This window comes from Ranitomeya variabilis, chromosome 2 (genome assembly GCF_051348905.1).
Source record: "Ranitomeya variabilis isolate aRanVar5 chromosome 2, aRanVar5.hap1, whole genome shotgun sequence".
NCBI lineage: Eukaryota > Metazoa > Chordata > Amphibia > Anura > Dendrobatidae > Ranitomeya > Ranitomeya variabilis.
Genome location: NC_135233.1, coordinates 221,050,150 through 221,065,461, shown reverse-complemented (window position 1 = coordinate 221,065,461; position 15,312 = coordinate 221,050,150). Strand labels below are relative to the sequence as shown.

General features: G+C 42.7%; 1 protein-coding gene across 2 annotated transcripts in view; it reads right to left on the bottom strand.

Moving 5' to 3' along the window:
• Positions 1–15,312, bottom strand: part of IRAK1 (interleukin 1 receptor associated kinase 1) — a 94,948-nt gene that overhangs the window by 36,368 nt on the left and 43,268 nt on the right. For both annotated transcript variants that reach the window (XM_077283677.1, XM_077283678.1), the window contains exons 2-7: positions 11,372–11,545; positions 8,153–8,302; positions 7,690–7,817; positions 6,044–6,223; positions 2,541–2,605; positions 123–237 (exon numbers count right to left, since the gene is read on the bottom strand). In XM_077283677.1, the coding sequence (XP_077139792.1) occupies positions 123–237; positions 2,541–2,605; positions 6,044–6,223; positions 7,690–7,817; positions 8,153–8,302; positions 11,372–11,545 (812 nt within the window). The remainder of the gene's footprint in view (positions 1–122; positions 238–2,540; positions 2,606–6,043; positions 6,224–7,689; positions 7,818–8,152; positions 8,303–11,371; positions 11,546–15,312) is intronic.

The window sequence follows — 15,312 nt, the reverse complement described above, 5'->3', positions numbered from 1 at the left end:
ATGGGGCGCCATTATAGCATTTCAACTGGCGCTTCATGAAGATGGATTCACAGCCATGCATTGCATTATACAGAATCTCTCCGTATCTACGGCCCCCGTCAGCCATTTCTTGCCAATCCTACCTGGTGATGCAGCCTATCTTCCAGCGAGCCGTTGGGTAGATACAGATATATGAGGCAGTATTCTTCCCCCTGCATACAATATCCAGCCAGGTCAATGATATTTGGGTGGCGAAGGCTGTGGAAGTATAGAGGAGAAATCAATCACATTGCACAACACGGTCTAATGAAACAATCACATATTCATCATGACACATTGCAAACCAATAGGCGCTGGGGGGAAGCTAAAATTACCCCAAAAAAGAAGTACACCCACATGTATTAGAAATGTGCCCGTCGTTATGAATGGCCATGTAAAAAAAGTCGTGAAAGCCGCGTCTGGAAATACAAATGTTATTTTATCTTGTGACTTTCACATTCTTACCAAAAAGGGGAAGGAAACAAATAATTTTAAGAAAAGGCATCACAGGGTGACGTGTCCCAGCGAGCCACTCCTGTATCTCCAAGCCCTGAATCAAGATACCCCGTGAAAAGATCAATTAATCTTTGCCCCTAAAGAAAAGCCTAGCGACTGGTAAGAAGAAAAGAATGGGTCTGGCTATACGATATCAAATACTCAAAAGTGGCACCGAACCGGATGATGCTTCAGCAAGGATTTCTAGGATCTCCACCCTCAGAAATCCGCTATTTCTAGGCAAAAAGGAAAAAAATTAATGCGGTAAAAATCGGGATTCAACAAGGGGAAGAAGAAGCAAAAGGTGTCACCTGCCCCAGATAAGGAGCATACATAATGGGATATTTTGGAATCCTTTACAGGTTTGCATTCTGGAAACCGAGAACTAAAAAGGCACAAAAAAGACAAAAGTTGTTTTTGTATCAAATCAAATGGAATCTACCGTATATACTCGAGTATAAGCCGAGATTTTCAGCCCAAATTTTGGGGCTGAAAGTGCCCCTCTCGGCTTATACTCGAGGCACGGTCGGCAGCAGGGTCGGCGGGTGAGGGGGAGAGGGAGCTGAGGCATACTTACCTGCTTCCGGGGCTCCTGGCGCTGTCCCTGCAGTCCCACGGTCTCCGGGTGCCGCAGCTCTTCCCCTGTTCAGCGGTCACGTGGGACCGCTCATTAGAGAAATGAATATGGACTCCACTCCCATAGGGGTGGAGCCACATATTCATTTCTCTAATGAGCGGTGGCAGTGACCGCTGATAGAGGAAGAGGCTGCGGCACCGAAGACCAGCTGTCCGGGGGAAGGAGCGGGACGCCGGGAGCAGGTAAGTATTACATATTCACCTGTCCGCGTTCCACACGCCGGGCGCCGCTCCATCTTCCCGGCGTCTCTCTGCACTGACTGTGCAGGTCAGAGGGCGCGATGACGCATATAGTGTGCGCGCCGCCCTCTGCCTGATCAGTCAGTGCAGAGAGACGCCGGGACGGGACGCTGAGGAGCTGCAAGCAAGAGAGGTGAGTATGTCATTTTTTTTTTTTTATTGCAGCAGCAGCAATGGCACAGCTTTCTATGGTACATCTATGGGGCAATAATGAATGAACGGTGCAGAGCACTATATGGCACAGCTATGGGGCAATAATGAACGGTGCAGAGCACTATATGGCACAGCTATGGGGCAATAATGAACGGTGCAGAGCACTATATGGCACAGCTATGGGGCAATAATGAGCGGTGCAGAGTACTATATGGCACAGCTATGGGGCAATAATGAACGGTGCAGAGTACTATATGGCACAGCTTTCTATGGTACAGCTATGGGGCAATAATGAACGGTGCAGAGCACTATATGGCACAGCTATGGGGCCATAATGAACGGCATGGAGCATCTATTTTTATTTTTGAAATTCACCGGTAGCTGCTGCATTTTCCACCCTAGGCTTATACTCGAGTCAATAAGTTTTGCTAGTTTTTTGTGGCAAAATTAGGGGGGTCGGCTTATACTCGGGTCGGCTTATACTCGAGCATATACGGTATTTATGCAAGATTTATTGCATCCCAGTAAAATATTAATCAGCGTAATCTGATAGGAATCTGAAGAAAGTTCCTAAGTGGAATAGGTTGGTCACAATTGGTTCATATCTATTATCTACCACTTCCCAATTTAAAGCCCCCATATATATTTGACTAATGTTGGCTGAACCCACCAATAATATGACTGGTTCGGTCAACAGTATAATTTGTATGGGGGTTCCAGAAGATTGATTGTCAGGGGAAATATTGATCTGGCGTGTCTGATCCAAGGCTGTCGTTTGGTGACATCTCCTGGAGACAATACAGACAGGTCAGACAGCGGCTTTCTCATAGTGAGCACAGGAACGCGCTAGGAAATGAGTGCTTCTGTGTATGGGTGAGACACTCAAACAAGCGGCCATTGAAAGTTTGTAGCGGTGTTAAAATGAAGTTTAGTGATCCAATTTTATAGGCAAATCAGAAGAGGGAGAAAATCTGTGTGAATGCAGCCATATTTCTTACCACGTCAGCTTTTCTATCTCCGTCTGGAAGCTCTTCTTTACTGTGCTCCATTCTAACTCCGCATCCTAGAAATATACAAGTATATTTGGTGTTAACACGAGACCGTGGGCTTCCCGGCGGCAGTACCGTTCACATTGGCCACTTCCAGCAGGTCCTACAACCACTGGCAAAAATTATGGAATCACCGGCCTTGGAGGATGTTCATTCAGTTGTTTAATTTTGTATAAAAAAAAAAAAAAAAAAAAAAAAAGCAGATCACAGACATGGCACAAAACTAAAGTAATTTCAAATGGCAACTTTCTGGCTTTAAGAAACACTAAAAGAAATCAAGAACAAAAAATGTGGTAGTCAGTAATGGTTACTTTTTTAACCCCTTTCTGACATCGGACGGGATAGTACGTCCGAGGTCAGATCCCCTGCTTTGATGTAGGCTCCGGCACTGAGCCCACATCAAACATGCCAGCTGTTTTGTACAGCTGACATGTACCCGCAATAGTGGCGGGTGGAATCGCCATCCACCTGCCGCTATTAACTAGTATGCTGCTGTCAAACGCTGACCGCAGCATTTAACTAGCGCTTTGGGCCTGAAATGCGCTCACCGCTGACCCTGTCATGTAATCGGGGGTCAGCGATGCGTCGGCATAACAACCAGAGGTCTCCTTGAGACCTCTATGGTTGTTGATGCTGGATTGCGATGAGCGCCACTCTGTGGTCGGCGCTCATAGCAATGCAACAATTCTACTACATAGGAGCGATCTGAGCTTCGCTCCTATGTAGCAGAGGGGATCAAGTTGTGCCAGCTTCTAGCCTCCCATGGAGGCTATTGAAGCATGGCAAAAGTAAAAAAAAAAAAAAAAAGTGTTTAAAAATATAAAAAAAATATATAAAAGTATAAATCGCCCCCCCTTTCGCCCCATTCAAAATAAAACAATAAAAAAATAAAATACACATATTTGGTATCGCTGCGTTCAGAATCGCCTGATCTATCAATAAAAAAAAGGATTAACCTGATCGCTAAACGGCATAGCAAGAAAAAAAAATTGAAACGCCAGAATTACGCTTTTTGGTCGCCACGACATTGCATTAAAATGCAATAATGGGCGATCAAAAGAACGTATCTGCACCAAAATGGTATCATTAAAAACATCAAGTCGGCGCTCAAAAAATAAGCCCTCACCCGACCCCAGATCACGAAAAATGGAGACGCCACAGGTATCGGAAAATAGCGCAATTTTTTTTAATTTTTATTTTTTTGCAAAGTTTGGAATTTTTTTTTCACCACTTAGATAAAAAATAACCTAGACATGTTTGGTGTCTATGAACTTGTACTGACCTGGAGAATCAAAATGATAGGTCAGTTTTTAGCATTTAGTGAACCTAGCAAAAAAGCCAAACATAAAACAAATGTGGGATTGCACTTTTTTTTTGCAATTTCACAGTACTTGGAATTTTTTTCCCGTTTTCTAGTACATGATATGCTAAAACCAATGATGCCTTTCAAAAGTACAGCTCGTCCCGCAAAAAATAAGCCCTCACATGGCTATATTGACAAAAAAATAAAAAAGTTATGGCTCTGGGAAGGAGGGGAGCGAAAAACAAACGAAAATACCCCTGGTCATGAAGGGGTTAAACCAAGCACATGGGAAAAATTATGGAGTCACTCAATTATGAGGGAAAAAAATTATTGAATCACCCTGTAAATTTTCATTCCCAAAACCAACACCTGCATCAAATTAAATCTGCTCGTTAGTCCGCATCTAAAAAGGAGTGATCACACCTTGGAGAGCTGTTGCACCAAGTGGACTGACATGAATCATGGCTCCAACACAAGAGATGTCAATTGAAACAAAGGAGAGGATTATCAAACTCTTAAAAGAGGGCAAATCATCACGCAATGTTGCAAAAGATGTTGGTTGCTCAAGGCTGTGTCTAAAATCTGGACCAAATACAAACAACATGGGAAGGTTGTTAAAGTCAAACATACTGGTAGACCAAGGAAGACATCAAAGCATCAAGACCGTAAACTTAAAGCAATATGTCTCCAAAACAGGAAATGCACAACAAAACAAATGAGGAACGAATGGGTGGAAACTGGAGTCAACGTCTGTGACCGAACTGTAAGAAACCGCCTAAAGGAAATGGGATTTACATACAGAAAAGCTAAACGAAAGCCATCATTAACACCTAAACAGAAAAAAAACAAGGTTACAATAGGCTAAGGAAAAGCAATCGTGGACTGTGGATGACTGGATGAAAGTCATATTCAGTGATGAATCACGAATCTGCATTGGGCAAGGTGATGATGCTGAAACTTTGGTGCCGTTCCAATGAGATTTATAAAGATGACTGCCTGAAGAGAACATGCAAATTTCCACAGTCATTGATGATATGGGGCTGCATGTCAGGTAAAGGCACTGGGGAGATGGCTGTCATTACATCTTCAATAAATGCACAAGTTTGTGTTGATATTTTGGACACTTTTCTTATCCCAACAATTGAAAGGAAGTTTGGGCATGATGATATCATTTTACAAGATGATAATGCATCCTGCCATAGAGCAAAAACTGTGAAAACATTCCTTGAAAAAAGACACATAAGGTCAATAATTTTTACCCTATGCTTGGTTGAAAAAAAGTAACCATTACTGACTACCAGATTTTTTTTTGTTCTTGATTTCTTTTAGTGTTTCTGAAAGCCAGAAAGTTGCCATTTGAAATGACTTTAGTTTTGTGCCATGTCTGTGATCTGATTTTTTGCTACAAAATTAAACTGAATGTACATCCTCCAAGGCCGGTGATTCCATAATTTTTGCCAGGGGTTGTAGATGCCATTACATCCTAGTAGTGATGAGCGAGTATACTTGTTGCTCCGGTTTCCCCGAGTATTTGTGACTGCTCGGAGATTTACTTTTTGTCGAGGACCGCAGCTGCATGATTTACGGCTGCTAGCCAGCCTGAGTACATGTGGGGGTTGCCTGGTTGCTAGGGAATTCCCACATGTATTCAGGCTGGCTAGCAGCCGCAAATCATGCAGCTACAGAGACAGAAACTAAATCTCCGAGCACTCACAAATACTCGGAGACCACCCGAGCAACGAGTATACTGGCTCATCACTACCATCCTAGCTTTGTCAGGCTTCTCAATGCCAAGTGACCTACTTATGCAGAATCAGGAACAAGCGTCTGAGAAAGCCGGGTGACAATCTGTGTAGTGACCATTCTGACAATCCCAGGATAGAAAGAGACAAGTAAAACAAAGTAAAAAAATATATACATATAAAATTCCTAACAATTTAGATGGAGTCACCGACTACGTAACTATTCTTAAGGGTGATCTCTCGATTTTAGAGTAAAGTTAAACACAAAGAGTATTATATTTTAGGTGGAATTTCTCCAAAAAAAATACCTTCCATGTTATCTGGGTTTCTGGCCTGTACACAGAGCATTGTCCTGCGCACAATTATCCTACAAAAGGCACCATTGTATGACGCCCCGGTCAGCATACCTGCTTCAGCCGCTTAATGGCATACGCCGTGTTCCGGATGACTGCTTTATATACACAGCCAAATCCACCCTCTCCGATAAGGAAGGACTGGGAGAAGTTTCTCGTACCCTGGGTCACCTCTTGGAAATTCCACAATAAATGCTTTGAAGGCTCCATGGCGCCACCGGTGTCTAGGCATTCCTGGATTGAAAAATTAGAAGAACAGTATGAATTACCGTACATACTTGGTAATTGCCTTATATCATTTCACAATATTTCAGTATTCTTAGAATGTTTGAATATATTATAAAAAAATCACTTGGGAGACACAAAGCCACCCGTCTTCTCAGTCTACAGCCACCCCTCTGGGTGAAATGAACGTGTGCTATGGATTTCTTTTCCATTCACAGCACACGGACCCCTTAAGGTTTCATGGACCCTAAACACATGCATGAAAACCAAAGATGCGTGTGTGCGAGATCTGTGATGCTCTGTGTCCTACTCAGATCTGCATCGATGAGACTCGGCCATACAAGTCAATGGGGATCCGAGAAACAAGAATGCAATGTCTTTTTATTGGTTTATGGGGGAAAAACAAAAACAAACTTTCTGCCGAGTACAATCTTTAGGTATCAGGCTACTAGATCTCCCGATAGTGTGACCACAGAGATGAGGCATCACTCCGGGCATCAGCTACAGTGCAGGCAGAATATGACACATTCATTTATGGACTAAGATAAAGGGTTCTGTATGTAGAAAAGATTACGGAGCTTATCAGAAGGACAGGATTTCAGTCTATGGTCTGTATAGCGGGGATTACTCTGTATTCTGGTCAAGTTCTTCACAAACATGTCCACACAACACAACTTTTAATTATCAACCATCATGTTACAGCCATATATAATTATTCATTATTTCTATTGTGATGTTCTGAAAAAAGCCCCTGGGCTTCTGTGTGTACAGGGATGTCTCCATGGTAACAGACTACAAACAATCCCTGTGTAGTCTGATCCAGCAGTCACATTCTCTGTGATCAGTCCCCTTTATTCTTATTTATTATAGGTTAGAAAGAAGTAGGGAGCTGATGTTTTTTTTTCTATGACTGCAGTTTCAGACTACACAGGGGTTTGATTGTGGTCTTATCATGGTTGACTTCCTTAGCAGTGGGTTATACAGTTCACTTATCTACACTTTACAGAATACTTTTCAGCATATTTTATCCCATCTAGCTTCACTGCAGCAGCACAGTTTGCATTCTGCAGCCTTTATGTTCCACTTAATTTCAAGCTGCAGAAAATTAACCGAGAATACATCAGTCAGTTCGTTCGGGTGGTCTCAGGGTGGGACTTTGTAACCTTTTAATTTGGCTTTTTCTAAGCTTTTTTTTCCCCAGATGATTTATGACAACATATCACAAAGACGAATGTGCAGGGAAACAGCCAAAATGGTGCACATTTTTTAATTAAACAACCTTGCAAAAATTATTTTTAGCAACCCCCCCCCCCCCCAAAAAAAAAAAAAAAACCCACAAAAGGTGAACAAGCGTTAAAACCCGGTTTGGACGGATTGCAAAGTTGCTTCAGCTCTTTGCACATCAATTAAAAAATGCTTTCAAGGAGGACCACTTTTCACCCAGTCGATGAGCGAGGAGGGATGTATGAACTTACCTGAATAGAAGGGCGGGTATTACTAGTAGTGCTGTCCCTGCTGCTTTCGGAACTTGACGCTTGGGATGGGCAAATGCTGCTGAAATTCAGATGTGAGGGAGGGGGGCCAGGAAGAGGTAGTGGCTGGCCTACAATGAAAATGCCACACAAATAATGTCAGAATATTAATTTTCATACCAAGGGCTTCTAAACTAACTTGACAATACCCCATACAATTGAAAAAAAAAAATGTGTGTTGTGCTGTTCCTCTGTTATGTCTCCTGGAAATGCATCAATAAATTGACAACTGATTGTGTTACCATTAACTTATCAAAACCGCGTGTTCCTAAACATTGTCTAACAAGTCCAATCTGTGCCGACGGGTCAGATTAAAGGAATTTTACTTGCCAGTTGTGCAATTATTGACATTTCCAGGAAGAATAGCAGAGAAACAGTCAACACTACGGGAATCACTTTAAAGTACCGGAATTAGGTGCAGTGTCTGTGGAGGGTGACTTTTTTTTGTCACAGAGACTGTGGTCTTGGGAAGGCAATGTACGTGTGGGAGGAGAGGGTTCCTTGGCCGGATGAGTGTTTTGAGCAGCTGCCAATTTCGATACATAATCCAAACTCCCTAAAAAAAAAAAAAAGGAAAAGCAATTCTTAAAACAACCACATAAACCCGACAATAATAATCTTATAGATATCTGCTCATTGCCAGAATCTGTATGTACCAACTGCAAGACCTGATGAATCTTGTGGGGTATAAAGGGGATCGATGATCAGTTTAACCCAAGAGAATAGCATCCCCATACAGGTGACAATCCCGCAGCTGTCGGCTGTATGCTATAGCTGACCACTTGCTGCATCAGCCAGTGGCACCTTCCATATCTGTGTAACCCCTTAGATTCTGCTGTTAATAGTGACTACATCATATAAATGGTTAACAGAGTGTGGGGTCTCCCTCTTTAACTCCAAGAGATACACTTCTTCATTCCTGTCATGTCACTTTGTATTAATTCCTGAAAGTCGCCTGAAGGGTTGATAAACTACCTTACACCAGTTTTCAGTATGTCGGGGGTGCAGTTTTTGAAATGTTATCACTTTTGGTTTGGGGGGGGGGGTTTCCAATATCTCGGACCAGATTATAGATAATCAGCTACAGTGTGGAATAACCAAACTGTTGCAACACCCTCAGGGTAATCAATGTGGTAGCTTGGAGAGTCTCCCAATAAGTAAAAAATAACCTTTAATCAAAATATTAAAAAAATGGACAAACATAACACACTTATTGAACATGAATAAAGTGCTCGTGCCGAAAACAGTGCTTAAGTGTAAAAGATTTGGCTTGATCTCACCAAATATAACCGGACGGATTCCCACAGTCGTTCATAGGGATTCACAGAAGGTCCAAACAGCAGGGTGGGGTAGGGGATGTGGTGACCGTTCCCTAAACCCCTGTCGTGCCCCAGTAGTACTCCTGTCCTCACAAGGTCAGGCCCCAAGTGAGCCCTGCTATGGACACCCACCAAAAAAGAAATAATGGTCAAACGCCTCCCTACGAGTTTCTTCCCCAGTCCTGGGGATTCATCAGGGGAGCTCTAGGCAGCCTAAAGGCCATAAAGTATCATAGCTTGGATTAAATGTCCGTCAGTGCTGGGTATATCTAGGACCCCCAAAGTCACCTCAAACCTGGATAGATCCCTAACAAAATAAGTTTTGTAAATTTCCTAGAAAAAAAAAAAAAAGGAAAAAATTTTGCTGCTACATTTTTAAACCTCCTAAAATGCTAACAAAATAAAAGAACATTTTACAAATGGCGCTGATATAAGCAGACATGAGGGAAATGTTATTTATTAATGTTTTTCTATGGTATGACCATCTGGATTAAAGGAATAATCATTTAAAATGTGAAAATTGATAATTTTGTAACATTTGTCAAATATCTGTATTTTTTTAAAATAAATAAACAACATTTTGACCTACATTTACCATTATCATAAAATTATAATGTGCCACGAAAAAACAAATCTCAAAATCACTGGGATTTGTTGAAGCGTTTCAGAGGTATTACACGAAGAAAAGGAAACACTGGTCATTTTAAAAAATTTGGCCCGGTCACTAAGGGATTAAAAGTGGACAGATTTAGCTCTTATTTTATTCTCGCTGCTCCCCTAAGTATTCCATATTTTTTTTTTTTTATATATCAGCCATATGGTATGGAGATATGAGCCTTTTTATTCAGAGCTTATTCATGTGGTATTTAACAAGGGGCATGGCTCAGAGGATCCTCAGGGGCGTGTCTTTAGGCTGCTTTGCACTATTACTGTGTTAGCCACACCCCTTGTAAAGACAAAAATTAGCACAAAATGAAAAGGCCCATATCTCTGGAGACGTCTGGCGGATTTGAAAAAAAAACCTCAATACTGAGAAAAGCAGAAATAAAATATGATCAAAAATTGCTACTTCTCACCTTTTCTTTAATAGAAGTTCTAAGATTACAAGCCTGGGTGCCTTCAGTAGGGTCCCTGGCTGCCACGCGAGCCCCATGGCGCATGGATATTCCGATCTCTGCAGTTGCAGACTACCATTTCCTGGGGGTTTCTTTTCCCTACTTTTCCATTTTAAGAGAAAGATGAATTTGGCACATTTCACTCACGTCATCACTTTTGCAGCTTCTTACTCCCGAAAACATTTACTGTTATTTCAGTAAAATTATTCACAATGCTTCTAATTTACATTCCTAAAAGCAAGGAGGTAAGTTTCTGCTCTCAACCAAATACAGTCCTATGATCGGGGCTGCCTACTTTAGCAGCAGGGCCGGTCCATTAATAAGATGTACAGCTATGGGAACTCGAAGCCCCCCTGCCGTTCTCAAAAAATTCACTAGCAAACAGGAGTCATCAGGCGGTTATAAAGCAGTATGTATAATGATGGATACAGCGAGCACGAGCGGAGCTCCCACAGCTCGGCAGCTTATTAATGAAACACCCCGCTGCTAATGGGAGAGTTACCCAGAATGACAATGTATTAGGGAAGGATAAAATATGGAAAACGCAATATGACAAGGTATCAATGGCCCGGCAACTGAGGTGCCAGATGTAACTCCTTAAAGCAGGTCAGAGGCATAGAAAAGTCCTCCGCCAGTTATCTTCCACCGCTCTCCTAGACTGACATGTGTTATTCCTATAGAGGAGAGGTAAGTGACTGTCAGATAATCCAATGGAAAATCAGATTTGGTCAACAGAAATCTTGTTTTGTTGGTTACACTAAAGAAGATGCTTGGGACTGGCTAGGGCGACCTCTCAGGGGCAGTCAGAGGGGGCAGGCCTCTCTGGAGCCCCGGGGGCGGTCAGAGGGGACAGGCCTCTCTGGAGCCCCGGGGGCGGTCGGGGGGGGATTCTTATTGTTCATCGAGGAGGGTCCCAAGTGTGAATATTGACCATATTACGGTACTTCTCTGTATTCTCCAGCCCTTTACATGCTGTATCGCTTCACTACTGCTCAATATATTAGGCCACATGCAAGAAAAATTATTCTAAGAAACGGTCTCACAGCAATCAACCAATCAGATTCTAGCGTTCATCACTCCTGAGCAGAATTGAAAAGGAAAAGTAGTAACTGAATTGTTTGTTATATGCGCTATGGATTTCTTTATTAAATCCAGTTTTTACAAAGCTTAAAAAAAAAAAAAAAAACTCACAGCAGTCAAAAATATTGAGTGCCCGCAATAAATTCAGCTTCCTTAAGATGAGTATCAGGTCCTTCAGTCGAGCATTTCTGCTCGTCCAGCTCCAAATTATTTCTTGTGTTCGGTTCCTCCGGTGACCCTGTTCCAGGAGCCGCAGCGCCGTCTGGTCAGTGATAATCATGGAAGCTGAAAGAAAGAAAATATAGCGATAGTGCTGAAAGTAATACTATTCAGGACAAAGACATTTCAGCAAAAAGTGGTTGTCGGATATGAAGTTTGGCAAAAAAAAAAAAAAGGTCTTCATCTAATCAGATTTCTATGTATCAGGCAGCACCAGAAGCACAACTAATGAAAAGGGGGAGCTGATAATGTAAATGGAGGCTTAATAGAGGTTGCTTGGTTTACATAAATAACCTACTAGACAATTCCAAGTTACTTGAGAGGTCCAATATTTAGGATCAGCTCTTGGACCAGACCACAAACGTCCTACGAAAAGCAATGATTATAAAAGGATGCTGTGTAATGCTTAACTTTGCCAGTAGTGGCGCTGCAGGCAAACTGAACACTTGGTACCAGGTGTGATAACAAAAGTTCATCTGATCATTCCAAAACCAAACAAACACTTGGATCAAGTTTAAAAACAACATAATTGACAAATTCTTCACACATTTTAACAATTTTACTGAGTTTGGGAGTAAAAAAAAAATAAAAATTTGAGAGATATACAGTGCCTACAAGTAGTATTCAACCCCCTGCAGATTTAGCAGGTTTAATAAGATGCAAATAAGTTAGAGCCTTCAAACTTCAAACAAGAGCAGGATTTATAAACAGATGCATAAATCTTACAAACCAAAAAGTTTTGTTGCTCAGTTAAATTTTTATAAATTTTAAACATAAAAGTGTGGGTCAATTATTATTCAACCCCTAGGTTTAATATTTTGTGGAATAACCTTTGTTTGCAATTACAGCTAATAATCGTCTTTTATAAGACCTGATCAGGCCGGCACAGGTCTCTGGAGTTATCTTGGCGCACTCCTCCATGCAGATCTTCTCCAAGTTATCTAGGTTCTTTGGGTGTCTCATGTGGACTTTAATCTTGAGCTCCTTCCACAAGTTTTCAATTGGGTTAAGGTCAGGAGACTGACTAGGCCACTGCAACACCTTGATTTTTTGCCTCTTGAACCAGGCCTTGGTTTTCTTGGCTGTGTGCTTTGGGTCGTTGTCTTGTTGGAAGATGAAATGACGACCCATCTTAAGATCCTTGATGGAGGAGCGGAGGTTCTTGGCCAAAATCTCCAGGTAGGCCGTGCTATCCATCTTCCCATGGATGCGGACCAGATGGCCAGGCCCCTTGGCTGAGAAACAGCCCCACAGCATGATGCTGCCACCACCATGCTTGACTGTAGGGATGGTATTCTTGGGGTCGTATGCAGTGCCATCCAGTCTCCAAACGTCACGTGTGTGGTTGGCACCAAAGATCTCGATCTTGGTCTCATCAGACCAGAGAACCTTGAACCAGTCAGTCTCAGAGTCCTCCAAGTGATCATGAGCAAACTGTAGACGAGCCTTGACATGACGCTTTGAAAATAAAGGTACCTTACGGGCTCGTCTGGAACGGAGACCATTGCGGTGGAGTACGTTACTTATGGTATTGACTGAAACCAATGTCCCCACTGCCATGAGATCTTCCCGGAGCTCCTTCCTTGTTGTCCTTGGGTTAGCCTTGACTCTTCGGACAAGCCTGGCCTCGGCACGGGAGGAAACTTTCAAAGGCTGTCCAGGCCGTGGAAGGCTAACAGTAGTTCCATAAGCCTTCCACTTCCGGAAGATGCTCCCAACAGTGGAGACAGGTAGGCCCAACTCCTTGGAAAGGGTTTTGTACCCCTTGCCAGCCTTGTGACCCTCCACGATCTTGTCTCTGATGGCCTTGGAATGCTCCTTTGTCTTTCCCATGTTGACCATGTATGAGTGCTGTTCACAAGTTTGGGGAGGGTCTTAAATAGTCAGAAAAGGCTGGAAAAAGATAATTAATCCAAACATGTGAAGCTCATTGTTCTTTGTGCCTGAACTACTTCTTAATACTTTAGGGGAACCAAACAGAATTCTGGTGGGTTGAGGGGTTGAATAATAAATGACCCTCTGAAAAGACTTTTCACAATTTAAAAAAAAAATAAACAAAGAAATAACATTCTTTTTTGCTGCAGTGCATTTCACACTTCCAGGCTGATCTACAGTCCAAATGTCACAATGCCAAGTTAATTCCAAATGTGTAAACCTGCTAAATCTGCAGGGGGTTGAATACTACTTGTAGGCACTGTATTTTTATAGGTGGTGATGCCAAGATCTTGGTCTGTCTGGTGAGGCTTAACATTATTGTAGACTGGTGAAGCACTAGTGTTAAGGGATTGACTAAAGGACCCAAACATTATAACCCCGGACCATGCAAGGGTCTGAAGTAAAAGCTAATAAAAGAGTAACTGCACCTTAAAGACAAGATCAAAGAATCCTAGAGTGCTAGAGTTGGGTGGGAGCTCCAGGGTCGTGTCCAACCCCCAGTTCAATGCAGGATTCATTAAACCATCTCAGACAGATGTCTATCCAGCCTCTGTTTGAAGACTTCCATTGAAGGAGAACTCGCCACCTCTCATGGCAGCCTGTTCCACTCATTGATCACCCTCACCGTCAAAAAGTTTTTTTCTAATCTGGATAATCTCTGTTTCAGTTTCATTCCATTGCTTCTCGTGTTTCCATGTCCAAATGAGAATAATGATCCCTCCACACTGTGACAGCCCTTCAGATATTTGTAGACAGCGATTAAGTCTAGTAATGAGCGAATATACTCGGTACTCGAGATTTCCCCGAGCACGCTCGGGTGTCCTCCGAGTATTTGTAAGTACACGGAGATTTAGTTTTCAGCGCCGCAGCTGAATGATTTACATCTGCCCAGAACTGGAAACTGTATTCCAGATGAAGCCTGACCAAGGAGGAGTATTGGGGGATAATTACTTCACGTGATCTAGACTATGCTTCTCTTAATACATCCTGTTTGCTGCATCCCACTGTTAACTCATGTGCAGCCTGTGATCTATTAAAATACCCAAGTGTGAAGAAACCAGATTGTATCTTAATTTCCCAGACAACCATGTTTTTGCAAATCCAAAAGAACTGGCTTTTTATCTGAATATTGGCTTGTGAATTTAAGTGTTTATGTCTGGTGGGTCAAGAAGACAGACTTGCCCACTGATATACTATCTAACATACTGTGTAAGTCTGTAATAGTGACTGTACATTGAGTGTGTTAAGGTACCTTCACACTGACCAACTTTCCAACGATAACGATAGCGATCCGTGGATAGCGATATCGTTGTGTTTGACACGCAGCAGCGATCTGGATCCTGCTGTGACACCGTTGGACGGAGCTAGAAGGCCAGAACTTTATTTGGTCGTCAGATCGGCGTGTATCGTTGTGTTTGACTGCAAAAGCAACGATGCCAGCAATGTTTTACAATGGTAACCAGGGTAAATATCAGGTTACTAAGCGCAGGGCCACGCTTAGTAACCCGATATTTACCCTGGTTACCATTGTAAAAGTAAAAACACTACATACTCACCTTCTGATGTCTGTCACGTCCCCCGGCGTCCGCGCGGCTGCTCAGAGCTTCCTGCACTGAATGTGTCAGTGCCGGCCGTAAAGCAAAGCACAGCGGTGACGTCACTGCTGTGCTTTAGGGCCGGCGCTTACACAGTGCAGGGAAGCTCACGCCGGGGGACGCGACAGGCACCGAAATGTAAGTATGTACTGTTTGTTTTTTTTACATTTACACTGGTAACCAGGGTAAACATCGGGTTACTAAGCGCGGCCCTGCGCTTAGTAACCCGATGTTTACCCTGGTTACCCGGGGACTTCGGCATCGTTGGTCGCTGGAGAGCTGTCTGTGTGACAGCTCTCCAGC